The sequence below is a fragment of the Cynara cardunculus genome, assembly GCF_001531365.2.
Source record: "Cynara cardunculus var. scolymus isolate 2C chromosome LG 6, CcrdV1, whole genome shotgun sequence".
NCBI lineage: Eukaryota > Viridiplantae > Streptophyta > Magnoliopsida > Asterales > Asteraceae > Cynara > Cynara cardunculus.
In genome coordinates, this window is record NC_037533.1 from 14723609 (window position 1) to 14738608 (window position 15000).

The 15000-nt window shown below is 36.0% G+C and overlaps 2 protein-coding genes across 3 annotated transcripts; one reads left to right on the top strand and one right to left on the bottom strand.

Annotated features, from left to right (window-relative positions):
• Nucleotides 1-1411: 1411 nt before the first annotated feature.
• Nucleotides 1412-3179, bottom strand: LOC112514803 (pentatricopeptide repeat-containing protein PNM1, mitochondrial). The gene has a single exon (XM_025121413.1). It carries the CDS (start codon nt 3126-3128, stop codon nt 1548-1550), a length of 1581 nt encoding a protein of 526 aa, XP_024977181.1. The 5' UTR covers nt 3129-3179; the 3' UTR covers nt 1412-1547.
• A 219-nt stretch (nt 3180-3398) lies between these two features.
• On the top strand, nt 3399-10467 carry LOC112514909 (psbP-like protein 1, chloroplastic). 2 transcript variants are annotated; one of them, XM_025121548.1, is made up of 9 exons: nt 3399-3514; nt 4295-4371; nt 4603-4693; nt 6732-6815; nt 7005-7087; nt 8423-8545; nt 8681-8752; nt 9895-9991; nt 10192-10467. In XM_025121548.1, the coding sequence occupies exons 2-9, from the start codon at nt 4309-4311 to the stop codon at nt 10293-10295; spliced, it is 717 nt and encodes a 238-aa protein (XP_024977316.1). In that variant the 5' UTR covers nt 3399-3514; nt 4295-4308; the 3' UTR covers nt 10296-10467. The 2 variants fall into 2 exon arrangements, with proteins under 2 accessions (XP_024977316.1, XP_024977318.1); XM_025121550.1 differs by having other exon boundaries at nt 3431-3514; nt 4200-4371.
• The last annotated feature ends 4533 nt before the right edge of the window (nt 10468-15000 follow it).

The window sequence follows — 15000 nt, forward strand, 5'->3', positions numbered from 1 at the left end:
AAATATCCTTGCATTAATATTTTAATTCAAAATTGCCAAAATTATAAATTTCCTAATTTATCTATTGATTTGTGGTTAATATTGGTTCTCACAGTTACCACAAACTAATTAGTTCTCATTTGATTAGGCCCCTGTGTATGTATATATATGTATGTATATGTATATATATATACATTAAGATGCTACTTTTGAGTGAGATATACATGATGTGTTTGATTTTTGGTTTTCATAACAGGCATCTTAATGTCATCAAAATAATACAAGTGGGAACATTTAGGGTGCCTTTGGCACACGTACAGGACAAGACAAGACCAAACCAGAGAGAATGAGGTAGGCATCTGAAAGAATTATGGAAGATTTTAATTTAAAATGGATAGTGTAGTAATTTACCTACTTTGTCTCATTCCCTTATTTTTGTTCCATTTATTTTAGTGGGACAAAAAATGCTACAATTTTGTATCACTAACGGGCCATTTACCAAACGCTAACCAGGTGTTACTTTACTGGATGAGCACGGAAATGACCGATAATCTTTACCGGGTAAGAGGCATAGTAAGGACCGAGAATCGTTTACTATGTAAGAGGCATAGCAAGAACCAAAATCTTACTCGGTAAGTGAAGAATCTTACTCGGTAAGTGAAGAAGAGTTCTACTCGGTTAGCACTTACCAGATAAGATGTGCTTACCAACAATTCATTTTGATAGCCAAGAATGTTACTCAATAAGGTAAGTGAAGATGGTGACTCTTGTCAGTAAGTGATTACCCTGTATTCGTTTGGTACACGTCCCCTAAGTCTTGTTCTATCCCAATCTAAGGTCCTGTTTATAACAACTTAATGAGCTTAATGAGATTCACAACTTATTCAGGCAGCTATATATAGCTCATTGGTAGTGGCTTAATAATATATAGAGTGGCTTATTCAGTAAGCTTCTAGGGGAAGCTCTATGCAGAAAGCCAAGTTTTTTCCCAAACCTGCCCTTCCCAATTAAAAAACATGCTCATTCCATCTATGAAAAAACCCCTCCCAAACAGAATCTTTCCCAATCTATACCATACACAGCTTCATCCTGGACTTGGTGGAAAACAACCAAACAACCCCTGACTCTGGCACCAAACACTGGACAACACGTTTTGTTCTGTCTTGTCCCACATACCAAACACACACTTCCGGACCTTTCTCGTTACATTCTTTTCAAGATTTCAAAACACTTCACAAACAAGTAATTGATTTAAAAATTGTACTTAACAACTTCTTTCTAATCCTTTGTCAAGCAGTTAAGTCATTACCCATACATCTTCTACCAACTGCCATTCAGAAGCATCAAAAAGGTATATAGAAATGAAGTCCAAAACTCTATCTTTGAGATAATAACATCTCCAACAATCAATCACCTCAAATAACATTAGAGGTTTCAACCTATTTGAGAGTTTATTTCTGATCAAAAAACTGTGTGTTCTAATGTTTGCCAACCAACAAGACAAAAACAACAAGCAGAATATAGCAATATTCAATATAATAAAGATCATTATACCGATATCAAAATGCTCAATAAGCCCGCCTTTGCGCTTTCTTCGGCTTCTTCACGAAACTCAACCTGATCTTCTTAAGCCGTCTCCTCTTTCGTGCCATCTTCTCCGGCAAAGTCTCCCGCTTTTTCTCCTTCACTGCTGCCGGTTTCTTAATGAATCTTGGATCCAATTTATACGCTTTTGGTTCGACTGCTAATCCCCTCTTTTCAGCTTCTTTAAAAAGAAGGTTTGCCTTATCAACACGGCCATGACCACAGAGTTTTCCCATCAAAAGATCGTAAGTCTTGATCCCAGGTTCACAACCATCTTTCTTCATCTTTACGAAAACCGTTAAAGCATGATCAATCCTCTCGATTCCACATAAAATCTTGAGAAACTCGTAGTACACCTTCTTATTGAGTGCACCCCCAAATCCGGCAGATTTCATTCTATCGATCATCTCATCTCCCTCTCCGATTCTTGCAGCCTGATACAAACTCTTGATTAAAATAAGAAATGTTTCCTCATTAGGATGACACCCCCATTCTCCCATTCGATCGAAAAGATTCATCGCCTCCTCAGTCTTGCGAATCTTGCACAGATTCGTAATCAAAACATTGAAAGTTTCCACATTTCTTGGAACCCCAGCAACATCCATATCAATTAGCACTTTTTCTGCTTCAGATTGAAGCCTAAAGGGATCTTTCTTCCTACAAAGCTTACAAACACAATCAAGAATCGCATTATATGCTACCGGACCAATCTCAAACCCTCCTCTGTACATCTCTTGTGACAACCTTCTAGCTTCATCTAGCTTCCCATCAACACACCAACCTTTAATCAATGTATCACATATAAACTCATCTGGGAAAAACTCATTAGCAACATTGGTAACCATTTTCTCAGCATAACTTGCAAACCCATGTTCACATAACTTAGAAACAATCAACTTTAAAGAATCCATATTCCTTACAAACCCATAATCACTCTCCATCTTATCAAAAAATGCAACAACTTGTGTTGGTCTACCAGCTCTAACCAGACGATCTATAGATGATTCAAATGTTTTAACACCCGAAACCCCTTTGCTGGCAACAAGAACTTCATGGGTCGCTTTGAAATCGTTACGCCGACCGAAGTAATCGATAAAATGAGCCAAACTTTCGTCAGTTAGGTTAAAATCAGTTCTTTCAGATACCCATTTATGAAAATCGAGAGCAGTGCGTCCGGATTTGGAGGAGAGATTGAGTGTGTTGAGAATAAGAGTTGATGTGAGAGTGATGTGAGAGAAGCTTAGGTCAAGACGCTGATTGAGAGGGAGAGATTGGTCATTTGGGTCTTTGAGGAGTTCATACGAGAGCGTTTGGGCAATGTCTAGTGAATCTTGAAGTGAAGTCTCGATTTGGGTCTGTGAAGAGAAGAATTTAGAGAAAGAAAGGGAAAATGGGATAAAGAGGGAGTAGGGTTTAGGGATTGAGGGTTTTTGTGGGTTGAGAAATCGCTGGTGGCGATAGATTGATTGTAGCGGCGGCGGCGGTGGTGGTGGTGAAGAGAAGTAACGACGGCGAAGTAGGATCCGAAGCTGAGCCGCCATTAACGGCGGAGATGGTCTAAGCATCTTCGTATTACACACTGCAGGAGAAAGCTTTTCTGTGATTCAAGATTTCAAGATCGTTCCTCAAAACCTAAAACGACTTGATCCGTATTAATCCCACCCGACCCGACCTCCAAAACCCGGGTTCTGGTTGCTGATTTCGAGAAAGACTAAAGTACCCCAACTCCTACATCACTATTATCTTGGTTTTCACAATATTTCCTGAGGGTAAAAGAGTCTTTTTAGCCTAAAGGAATATGAGAGGCATATAAGGAAGTGGATAGAATGAGATGTATATCATATATGATGATGTGGTTGCCATAAAATCAAAAAAAAAATTGAAAATCCCAACTTCTGCTTCATCTTTTTGGCTTTAGTTCTTGCTTTATTAGGCCAAAAAATCCAACAAGGTACAAATTTGATCTTATTTTTTTGAAAATTTCTTTTATTTTGATTCATGTATGTATATGTGTATGTATTCTTGTGTGTTATTGTTCTCCATGCAACTGGGGAATCTAAATTTTGCTCCAAATTTGTTAACAATGGTGGGTTATGTGATTTTGGGGGAAATGCAGTTTTCAGTTATATGCAAAATGCTTGGTGATATGGACCATGTGATATCCTCATCGTCTTCCACATTGAGAAACTATTGCAAATTTGTTATTGAAGAACAGAGAGTAATACATTGCAGAAAAACCCTAACTTGTGTGATATAAATCAGTGAGAACTAACTCTAGGTCCATTTTGTTGTAACCCAATGGTGATATCAAGTCAAAGCTATTCGAAACATTGCGATATGAGGCCTTATTGCTGTTTTCCCTCTCTTTTCCACCTTCTTATGGGGAAGTGCCATCTTGGTGTTCGATGAAAGTCCCCAAAGAAAATTAACTCCACAATGCACATGTTTACATGTTTTAGTTTACATTTGAGGAACCCATATTTTGAATATTGGTTTTTTGTTTAGTTTTAAAAGATTTTTTCGAACTTTGGACAAATAATCATATGATAATGACACCATTGTTAGAGATGTTAAATCTTGGTGATTAAATTGTCCTAAATTAACCGACAACAATCTGATTTTTAACCAAAATATAGGTTTTCTATTGTACATTCTAATTGGATTGCCAAGGATTTCACAACGATTTTGAGTGATTGCAATTACGCATTGCATAATTGGTGCTCTTGTGCAGAGCAAACCAAAGAAATGTTGTCTTTGCAACAGTTACCTTGTATTCATCAGACATTGTTGCTAAATGCATCTACTCAGGTTTCTCTCTTCTCTATCCTCTTGCTCCGGTTTTATCAAGTATATAATTTTATATATACAGCAAATACTCACACACACTCCTCACCTTTGGTGACCTCCAGGGAGGGGCTCTATTGGTAACCCAGATACCAACAAGTATATAGTATTTTGGCCCGTTTATTGTATGTGACTATCGGAAACACAAGTTAGGGTCATTTTCGTAATTTTACGTAACTTGACTCTGTGCATCAGCTAGGGGTGTATGCCAATGGCCGGTTCCAAAGAGGCGTGCCTTTTCTTGTTAGAGCAGAGCAAATATCGGCACCTTCAACCTCTCTCCAAGGTAAACATCTGCGTTATTATCTAGAATGAAATTTTATAACTCACGCAATGTAGTTTATGTTGTTTTTTTATTGAAGAAATATTTCAGTATGGTTGATAGATGATTATTCTTTTTAGTAGTTAACCAGAGTTTGCGGAAAATGCTCAATGCTAATGGATTCAGTTCCATAACCATGGGTTCCAATGCACGAGATCTTGTAGCACTTACCAATGAGGCCTTTCGTCTCTCAGTGACGGTGTTGGCCCAGCAGAGTGCTTTCGCCGTTTGGTGATTTGCTAATTTAGAGATCTGGTGATCAGTAGATGTTAGGATTGACAACATTACACATATGGGGCGGATCCACCTTATGGGGGTAGGGGCACATGCCCCAACCAAACATCATAAAAGTTTGATTTATTTTTTAAACCCCAGTTCTCGAGTTGCTTAGTTATTGATTCTCTTTAATCAGAAAGATACAATTGTTGAGTGGATGGGATTGAAGATCTTAATTTTCATTCTTAACTTGTGTCGTACCCTGGCCTCAATCACTCTCTCCCATAATTTCATGGTCCTGCTAAGAAGCTTTATACTGCGATGGTTATCCGCAATTCTGCGTGTCGCCTTTGTTCTTATATAATGGCACCACCACACTAAGGGCCTGTTTGTTAGCAGCTTAATGGGACTCTCAGCTTATTCGGTCAGCTATACATGATTGTTTGGTAGTGGCTTTTTCAGTAAGTTTTCAAGGGGGAGCTTGATGCAGAAAGCCAAGTTTTTGGTCAAACCCTCCCCTCCCTGTTAAAAAACATGTTCATTCCATTTATGAAAAACCCTCCCAAACAAAAACCATTCCAATCCATACAGACAAATTAATTCATATAAACAGCTTTTTCCATACAGGACTTAATGAAAAACCAACCAAACAACCCCTAAGTCTCCGCTCTTTCGGCATCTTGGCAGTCTTCAACCACCAAGATTTTACTTGGTCCCTAACCCTTCCTAGACGTTACTCCTAGTGTATTACTGGTCAACGCTCTAACGGTTTGGGACCACTCTGCTCTACAACTGCTCGGCATCCTCCCTCTAGACCGTCCTACCTCCATAGAGACTCTCTTTAAGTACCTCTTTATGGTCTCTTCTCAAATGAAAACAATAAAACAATATATTTAGAGAGATAATGGCAATATAGCTTCACAAAAACTAGGCTACACTCTTAAACTTTGAATTTGCATACGCGAGTTTTTTTGTTATTAATCTTTGTCTAAAAGATAATCAACTTAAGTTTTGGCCGTAAAATTTGAATAGAAATCAAATATGAGCTCAAATTTAGTTATGTTTCCTTTTTCCTTTTTTTTTCTTTTGCCTTTTGTTTTAAGTTTTTATTTGGGGACTTAATAACATTAAATGGGAAATATATTTTTCCATAGTTTAAAATAACATTTTGTTGCATCCTGATATACAAGGTTGTACATGCTAGATAACCGAAGGTTGTAAATATTTCCTGTACTTACAAAAATGTGATTAGACATTTTATCCCATTTTTGCTAAAACAGAATGCATATCACATATATATATATATATATATATAGAGAGAGAGAGAGAGAGAGAGAGAGAGAGAAGCGATCAAATGAAAACCACTCTCATTTGTACAAACCGTACAAACCACCCTCATACGTCGATTTCATTGTTTAATCTTATGAAAATTTTTCATAAAATTGTTTAATCTTGTGAAATTGTTTCATATAATACTTTTTTTTGATGAATTTGTTTCATATATGGTTATGAAATTGTTTCATATAATATTTAATAAAATTTTAATGAAACTGTTTCATGTATTTCTCTAAAATTAAAATAATGAAGATGATAATATCCATGATTAACACCCTCCACAATAAAAATGGTTAATCAACCTCTCATAATTACAAAAAAAAAATGAACAAAATGAAAAATTACGATTGGTTGAATGAAGTTTGCACGGTTTGTACAAATTAGGTGGTTATATATATATATATATATATATATATATATATATATTACAGTTCGAGTTTTTCTTTTACAGATAAGTTCGGGAGGCGGCAACTGCTTGCGACTGGAGTAACAGTTGCTCCATGGTTCTTATTGTCATACCAAAAATCAACGGCATGTACGTATACTTACCTGCTGATCGATGATTATTGATTTATTTCACTTAAAGCTAATAGATGCCATGTCGTTAACTTTTACCTGTTTTTCTTTCGGTCTTTAGATGACATTTGATATCTGTGCTGTGAGTTTGATTAATTCGTTAATAATAATCATGGCTTTCTAAGAGTAAACTTTTGATTTGGCTCAGTTGCTGCAGAAAATGCGAAGGGGTTTTTACCAGTCACAGACAAGACAGATGGATATTCGTTTATCTATCCCTTTGGATGGCAGGTATGACTGATGTTTCTATTTGATTCTTTTTTCTTTTATCCACCTCTACTCCCTCCGTCCCAAAATAAGGGCCATTTACCAAACGCTTACTGAGTAAGTGCTTACCTAGTGAGCATGGCAAGGACCTAGAATCTTACTCGGTAAGAGGCATAACAAAAAAGACGGAGAATCTTACTTGATAAGTGAGGGAGAAGAGTCTTACTTAGTTAGCGCTTACCGGGTAAGAGACACCAAGAAACATTCCACTTTGATGATCGAGAATGTTATCCTATAAGATAAGTTAGTTGGCAACTCTTATCGGTAGGCATTTGATAAATGGCCCCTAAGTGTGGATCTTTCTTTTTAGTTTGTCCAAGAACAAGTGTCCATTTTTGAAAGTATGTGTCTACTTTCCATTTTATGAAAACACGAGAGCACTCTTATCAAATGTGATAATGCACGTGAGGGGACCTGGTATGTACGAACGATGTGTCTTGCGACCTAGGTCGCGCCAAAGGTCGTCTGCATCTCTAATTTAGTATCACATATGATAGATTATAGTATCACATCAAGAACACCCTTATCACATGTGATAGTACACGTGAGAGGCCTAGTGGTGTATGAGCGGCTTGGCCCGCAACCTAGGTCGCGCCAAAGGTCGTCCGCATCTTCGATTTTGTATCACATCTGTATCATATCTGATAAAATATAGTATCACATGTGATTGACTATAGTAAAAGGATGTTCTCGTGTTTTCGTAAAATGAAGGTGTTCTTGTTTGAACCCTTCCCTATATATATGTATATATAGTGGGAGGTACAAATAAGAAGGCTAAATATTGTGAGAAGGTAAGAAGGGAAGATTACGCGAAGGTTTATATGTGAAACATTGAAAAGATCCATTTGAAGATGCATATATAAACCTATATGAATAATCTGTAACATCGGTTCAAATATGCATCTTCAGATATATTTTTTTCCGGATTTTTTCAATGATTCACATATGAATCTTTCTTCTTACCTTCTCACGGTATTTAGCCATCTTATTTGAACCGACCCCTATACATGTAGTTGTTTTTTGGGTATTAAAAGTAAGTGCGGAAAATATAGGATAAATCTACTACTTATTGCTTTCAAGGCCAGTGAACTTTTTCCCTAAAGCAATTTCGCCCCCACCATATGTGCTTCAGATTTTGGCGAATCACTTCACAAGATACAATAAAACAATGTTGTTTATACACTTGATTTTCTGCATCCACCACTGACTGAAGTTTATACACTATTTTGAAATTCCACAACATATATGCCACAATGTTACTGATAATGTGATCCTTCACTCTGCTTCTTTTTGAGCCAGGAAATTGTTATCGAAGGCCAAGACAAGGTTTTCAAAGATGTTATCGAACCTTTAGAAAATGTCAGTGTTAATGTGTTCCCGACAAACAAAGAGAACATTCGGGACCTTGGTTCCCCACAAGAGGTTTGCTTCATTTCCATATATCATTTAAAGTTGTCTCACTTTATAAATTTTCGTAATTGCTTCTTGAAAGGGGTGTCTTCCGTTTCACAATCGTTAGCTAATCCGATGCTAGAATAATATGTTGATAAATCTCAGGTTGCAGAAGCCTTAATTAAAAAGGTTCTTGCTCCCCCATCACAGAAGACAAAGCTACTTAATGCAACGGAGGTTAGATTCCTAATTAAATCTGTTTATACAACATCTTTTCTGTTAACGACGTCCCAAGGTAGCGTTTGATTCATTTGGTAACTCGATTTAGCTGGAGAACAATGCCTTCGTCCCAGTTCTAATGGTCTTTATAGGAGAAAGTTCAAATGAGAAGTTATGAACTATAAATATTTTGAGAGCCGTGAGAACCGGTATATGCATATATATGCATTGATGCATAAGCATTATCACACGTGCATAAAAGTAATTTGTCCAGTTTGCACACGTGCATAGAAACCGTGAAACATTTTCAGTTACTTTTTGTGCAGATGTACATATATTGTACAGATGAATGGTTATTAGGGTGTTCCTCAGTTTTCCATACTTATAGTCACTAAAAGAGCACAATTCTAGTGAATGTTTGAGTCTAAAGGTAATTCACTCGATTCTAAATGGTCGAATTTAGACTCATTTCTGAGACAAAGCCTTATTATAAGGTTATGCATCTAACTGTTGGACTTTGCCTTAACTCGTACCGAATCTCTTGCACCGGTGGTTGTGGATTCAAGACTTACCGCTAATAGGGTGTGTGTTTTTTGTCCGTTTAAACGAAAAGTACTGTTATGCGTCTGGGCTATGAGCACCCACCACCAATAATTACACCAACAAACACATCTCTTTTGTTTCCGTGGCCACCACCACGGATCACCACAAGTAACACAACCTATACCATCATTAGCGACGCCAATGACACCAATTAATCCCCGTTTTCACTTCTCTCTCTCCCGGAAACTCCAAGAAGTGAGTTCCTCGTTATGCCATAAATTGGTCATCCCACGTTCTTCGCAGCCTACCCCTCCTAGGCCCTCTCGATCAGCAAACTTTCTACCATCCTCTACAAACGGAAATTTGATCCCATTTGAAAATGGTGATAGTGACAATTGTTTGTTTGTTCTTGTGGTGGCTCTTGGTGGTGGTGACAACGGTTTGATGTTGTGATGGTTCTTGGTGGTGGGGATAATGGTTTAATGTTGTGATGGTGGCGATAATGGTTTGATCTTGTGGTGGTTCTTGGTGGTGGCTCAAGGGAGAAAAAGAGTGTGTGTGTGTCCATGTGTTTATCTAGATACAACTGATCATTTATCACCGTTTTCATGTTACAGCATGATGTTGATGGGAAAGCTTATTACACGTTTGAATTCGTTGCTCAAGCCCCAAACTTCACGCGCCACGCTCTCAGCACAATCACTATCGGCAACGGTATAAGCATACTTCATTTGATCTCCACTTCTACTATTCGTTTGCTCACACTATTGCGTATGCTGAGTTTCTTCATGGAAACAACCCCTTTATTCTTTAGGGTAGAGGTCAAGTCTGCGTACATTTTACCCAGATCCCTGGCTCGTTTTGTTTTGTTTGGTTAATCGTGGGGGCTGAATTTTTTTGTTTTCATTTGGCAGGGAAGTTCTACACTTTGACAACGGGGGCAAACGAGAGACGATGGGGCAAAATGAAAGATAAATTAAGCACAGTCGTCGGTTCCTTCAAAATCTTCAATGTCTAAAGATTCTCGACTTCGTAGCTAACACTGCAGGCTATCAAATTCCGATATATAGTTGAGCATTTTCGTCTTGAACGATCAAATTTTAAGCAGTTTTTCGCTGTATTTTCGTTAAATTCCAAGAAACCCCATTTTTATAGTACATATGATAATGTGAAGAAAAAATTATTATCCACTCTTTTCGTTATATCCGGTTATTAGCACACCTCAGTACTTCAAGAATAGCGTCGCTGAGTTTCTCGACCTCAGATTTTCACTTCAAAAACTCTTTACGATCGTAATCTAATAAAGTTTCATATATTTTCATGGAACCCGTATAGATGCAACAAAATCTACATGATTAAAACCAATAAATTGTTACCTTTCGATGATAAATCCGAACTGGGTGGTGTTGGAAACAGATAGAGGCTTGCAAGTTGCAATGTCATGTGACAAAATTTCGCTCACAATCGTGCTTTTTTTCCGGACGACGTGTAGGGGGTGAAATTATCTTATTGAATTATTGCACGTCAAATTTAATCTCATCGAACTGATAATTTGTTTCTTGAAACAACGAATAAGGAAGATATTCAGGGGTTGTTTGGCAGTTACTGAATGATTTGATGTAGAATGATTAAGTGGTTAGAATTCGTAAAATTAAATATAACTGTTTGGCAATTGTTTATAATGAAATTAGGACGCTTAATGGTTAAGGGAGACCTATGATACAAAATCATTCAGAGGGTTTTAGAATCATTAAGAGGCATAAAATTTTTTTGTCAAACAAGATTCACATCTTAATGATTCAGATGTTGCCTCTTAATGGAACTATTAAGAGGTATACAAAAAACCCCTGAGATAAAACATAGTGCAAAAAATCTTCACATGAAAGGTATTTATACCTTTTGCTCTAGCCATGCGACCTACGTCGCGGCTACAGTCACGTTAGTCGCTATGGTTCGATCACAGAGCCTTAGGTGAGTGGTCATGTGACTAATGTCACAAGCGTATTCGTGATTCGACTGAATGTTCAAGGTCCATCTTTTGACTTTTAAATATATGTCAAGGTACTCTCTATATCCCGATGTAAAGGCAGAGTTACTTGGAGCTTTCTCCAATTTGTCGGTTATTCTAGAAATAAATTTATAAACCGTTATCCCCTTCCAACATGGGATTTAAAAAATGTATAAAACCAACACAGATAGCGTACGCCTCTACCAAAAAGATTCCTACGTCCCTCTATGTTCCATTAGACGAGGTACCAGGAGGATTAGTCGGCTCGCATAGCGGATTAGATATCCAAGTTAATAAAAAAAAACGTTCAGTTTCTTTTATTTCGTGCCTATTTTTATCGATAACCGACAAATCTTGTAACTATTCATCGTATAGATGTTAGTTTGTAAAATTATATTCTAATTAGGTGGAAAAGTTTAGAGTAAACTACAAATTTGGTCCTCGTGGTTTGTTGAAAACAACTTTTTTGGTCCCTACGTTTTCGAAATTACAAAATGGCCATTACGGTTTACAAAAAAACGTCCAGGTTTGGTCCCTATCTCTAATAGTCATTAAAAAAAATCGTTGAATGATGGACATTTTCGTCATTTACCAAATCAAAATCTATTATATGATCTGGTCCATGTGGTTTTTGATTAAGTGAAAGACAATAAAATCGATTAAATGACGAAAATGCCACTAATTTAACAGAATTTTTTACGGCCTTTAGAGTAAGGGGATCAAATTCGGACGTTTTTAAAAGCCATGATGCCAATTTTGTAATTTCAAAAACTGGAGGAACGAAAAACGTTATGTTTGAAAAACCAGAAGGATCAAGTTGTAGTTTCCTCAAAAGTTTAACATCAAAATCAACCTATATTACGTAAGCTGAAAATCTGTTTATCGTATTAAATGGGTATAAAATAAGAAGAATTGTACGTTTGTTACATTAATTGGAAATAAAAACCATCGTCACATTAGGAACCCAGTAATTTTCGTTACATTTTGAAGCATTTATGATACCATGTTCAATGAAGCATCAAATCTTGCACTACACTTGTTTTTGCAACAAACGCGTTTAATAAAAACATAATATAAATTCAAAATTAATTTATGAATTATAAGTTGGTTTAAATGATACAAAAATAACCACAAGGGTGGTGCCTGATTAGTTTGAGCTTGAGCTCCAAAGGTCAAGAGTACTTGGAGGTCTCATGTTCAAATCCAAGGAGGAATAAAAATCCCCCTTGTGGCCATGGATGTTCAAATGCGGTGATTCCGGGCTACCCACAAAATAGGTGGTCGCCCTGGGATTAGTCGGCTCGAGTAGCGGGTTAGATATCCAGGTTAATCAAAAAAATAGTATAAAAATATAACTTAAAGTAAAATACAAATTTGGTCCTTGTAGTTTCGAAATATAAGATGGTCATTATGATTTGTAAAAACATTCGGAATTGGTCCATCTCTTTAACGGCCGTTAAAAATAAGTTAAATAATGGGTATTTTCTTCTTTTTATCGATTTTTTTTATCTTATATACAATCAAAAACCTCAAGGACCAAAATCCTAATATCGATTTTGATTGTGTAAAAGATAAAAAAAAATGTTATAACTCGTGATTTCGATGCCATTCGATATTATCCCGTGCTCTATGTTTTGTCCATATTTACTTCAATTTTTACTAGACGACCTTGCACCTTTCTAGTTGAAACGTCGGTTCTCACATAGGATCTTCTGTTCCCAAACATTTCGCCGATGTAACCATCAACCGTTGTTGAAAAATACCCATTTAGCAAAATTGCGGCAGGACAATAATGTCCAGTGGGGCAGCCACACTAATAAACCAAAAGATCCGACCTTTAACAATCATGAATCACGAAAAAAAAACCAAAACAACTTAAAATAAATAAATAGTCATTCTAGGATCTCTTTAAGAATCTTGAATCATGAAAAAAAGGACAATGAGCAATGAGTATGACCATTGGCTTGTTTCGTGGGCAGTTACGAAAAATCTTTAAAATAATGATAAAACAAAGTATTTTTCCTGAAACACCCCTTTTCAACTTAGAAAAATGACAATTTTGTCCTCTCCATTACCTGTCTTTCCATCTTCTAGGTGGCACTGTCATGGTTTTGTAAGATCAAAAACCTCAAAAGTTTAAAATAAACCCGGATTCAAAGACGTACAATACTTTTTGTTCTGGTATCCATTTACTTACTGGATGACGCACATGAAAAAGAGAATCACTAGAACACTGTATATAAACCAAACAACACTAACTTTTTTTACAGCAACCACAAATTCTTGATGAGATCGAAATATGAAGACTGGGTTCGATTGTTTTTTATATCAGCAATCTTTATTATAGAATACTGTGAATAACAAAAACCTTAAATCCATCAAAAATATAAAAAAAAATAAGATTAAATTTGATGGATATTTTAATAAAAATCATGAAACTAATTGCAAATATGATGATTGTACTCTCAAGCATCATCATTCTAATTGCATACCTTATAAAGCAATCATGGTAGACACCATATTTGGCAAAAATGTGGCCACCATTTTTATCATACAAGGTTTTATTTGATATATAATAAAGTAAACTATAAATTTGCTTTATCTGGTTTGTTAAAAATAACGTTTCTAGTTCTTACGGTTTCAAAATTACAAGATGATCATCATGGATTTGGTTCATCCATCTGACGACCGTTAAAAAATTTCGTTAAATGAGGGATATTTTTACCATTTACCTAATCAAAAACTACATAGACCAAATCATGAAATTGATTTAACGGAATATTTTGACTATTGTTAGAGGGAGGGACCAAATCTGGATGTTTTTACAAACCGTGATGGTCATCTTATAATTTCGATGTTGTTTGGGTAAAAAAGTGTTGTTTTAGACAAACCACAAGGACCAAATTTATAATTTACTCTATTAAGTTTATTTATGTTTTACATATTGTGCATTTAAGAAGACCATGAATAAGAACATGTAATTTGCTTGAAGGACCACATTATCGGACAAACTGATAATTACAAGTTATAAATTTCTATGGATTAAAGCATCGTATTTAAAAATGTTACAGTAATTTTATAAGACGTTTTTAGGTGTTGTAACAAGTTTTTAGGACATTTTTAAAGTAATGTGTCGTATCAGCTCTTTTATATGCCTTTTTTGACATATTCTTTTATGGAACATTTTTTCAAATACTGTTCTATAAGATAATTGATATGAAACTTTATTTTAAAAATGTCTTAAAAACTTGTTATGACATCCAAAAGCTATCTATAAATTTATTCAATACTTTTAGATATTACGCTTTATTGTTTGATCTTATAAAGCAATCTAATAAGATGCTTAGACATTTTCGGCGTTCTATAAAGTCAATTTTGATTGTAGTGAGGTTCAGTAGTTCTAATGTAAAGGTTCAAATATACGAATAAACGAATTTTTGACTATAAGAAACAAATATACGAATTTTTTTCCAATTGGTGGAACCATTTGACTAAGAAAATGACACTAATACGATTCGAACTTGGGTCTGTAGTGAAATAAAAGCCTTGCAAACAAACTCTACTAAATAAAAATTGTTCTCATTGTAGTTTCAAAATACATACGGTGGCACACAACAGATTAATACTGTTGCACCTTTCACGAACCTAAATTTTTTTACCCTCCGATGGAGGAATAATACGGTGGCACGTGCCACCATAACCACCAAAGTAGGTC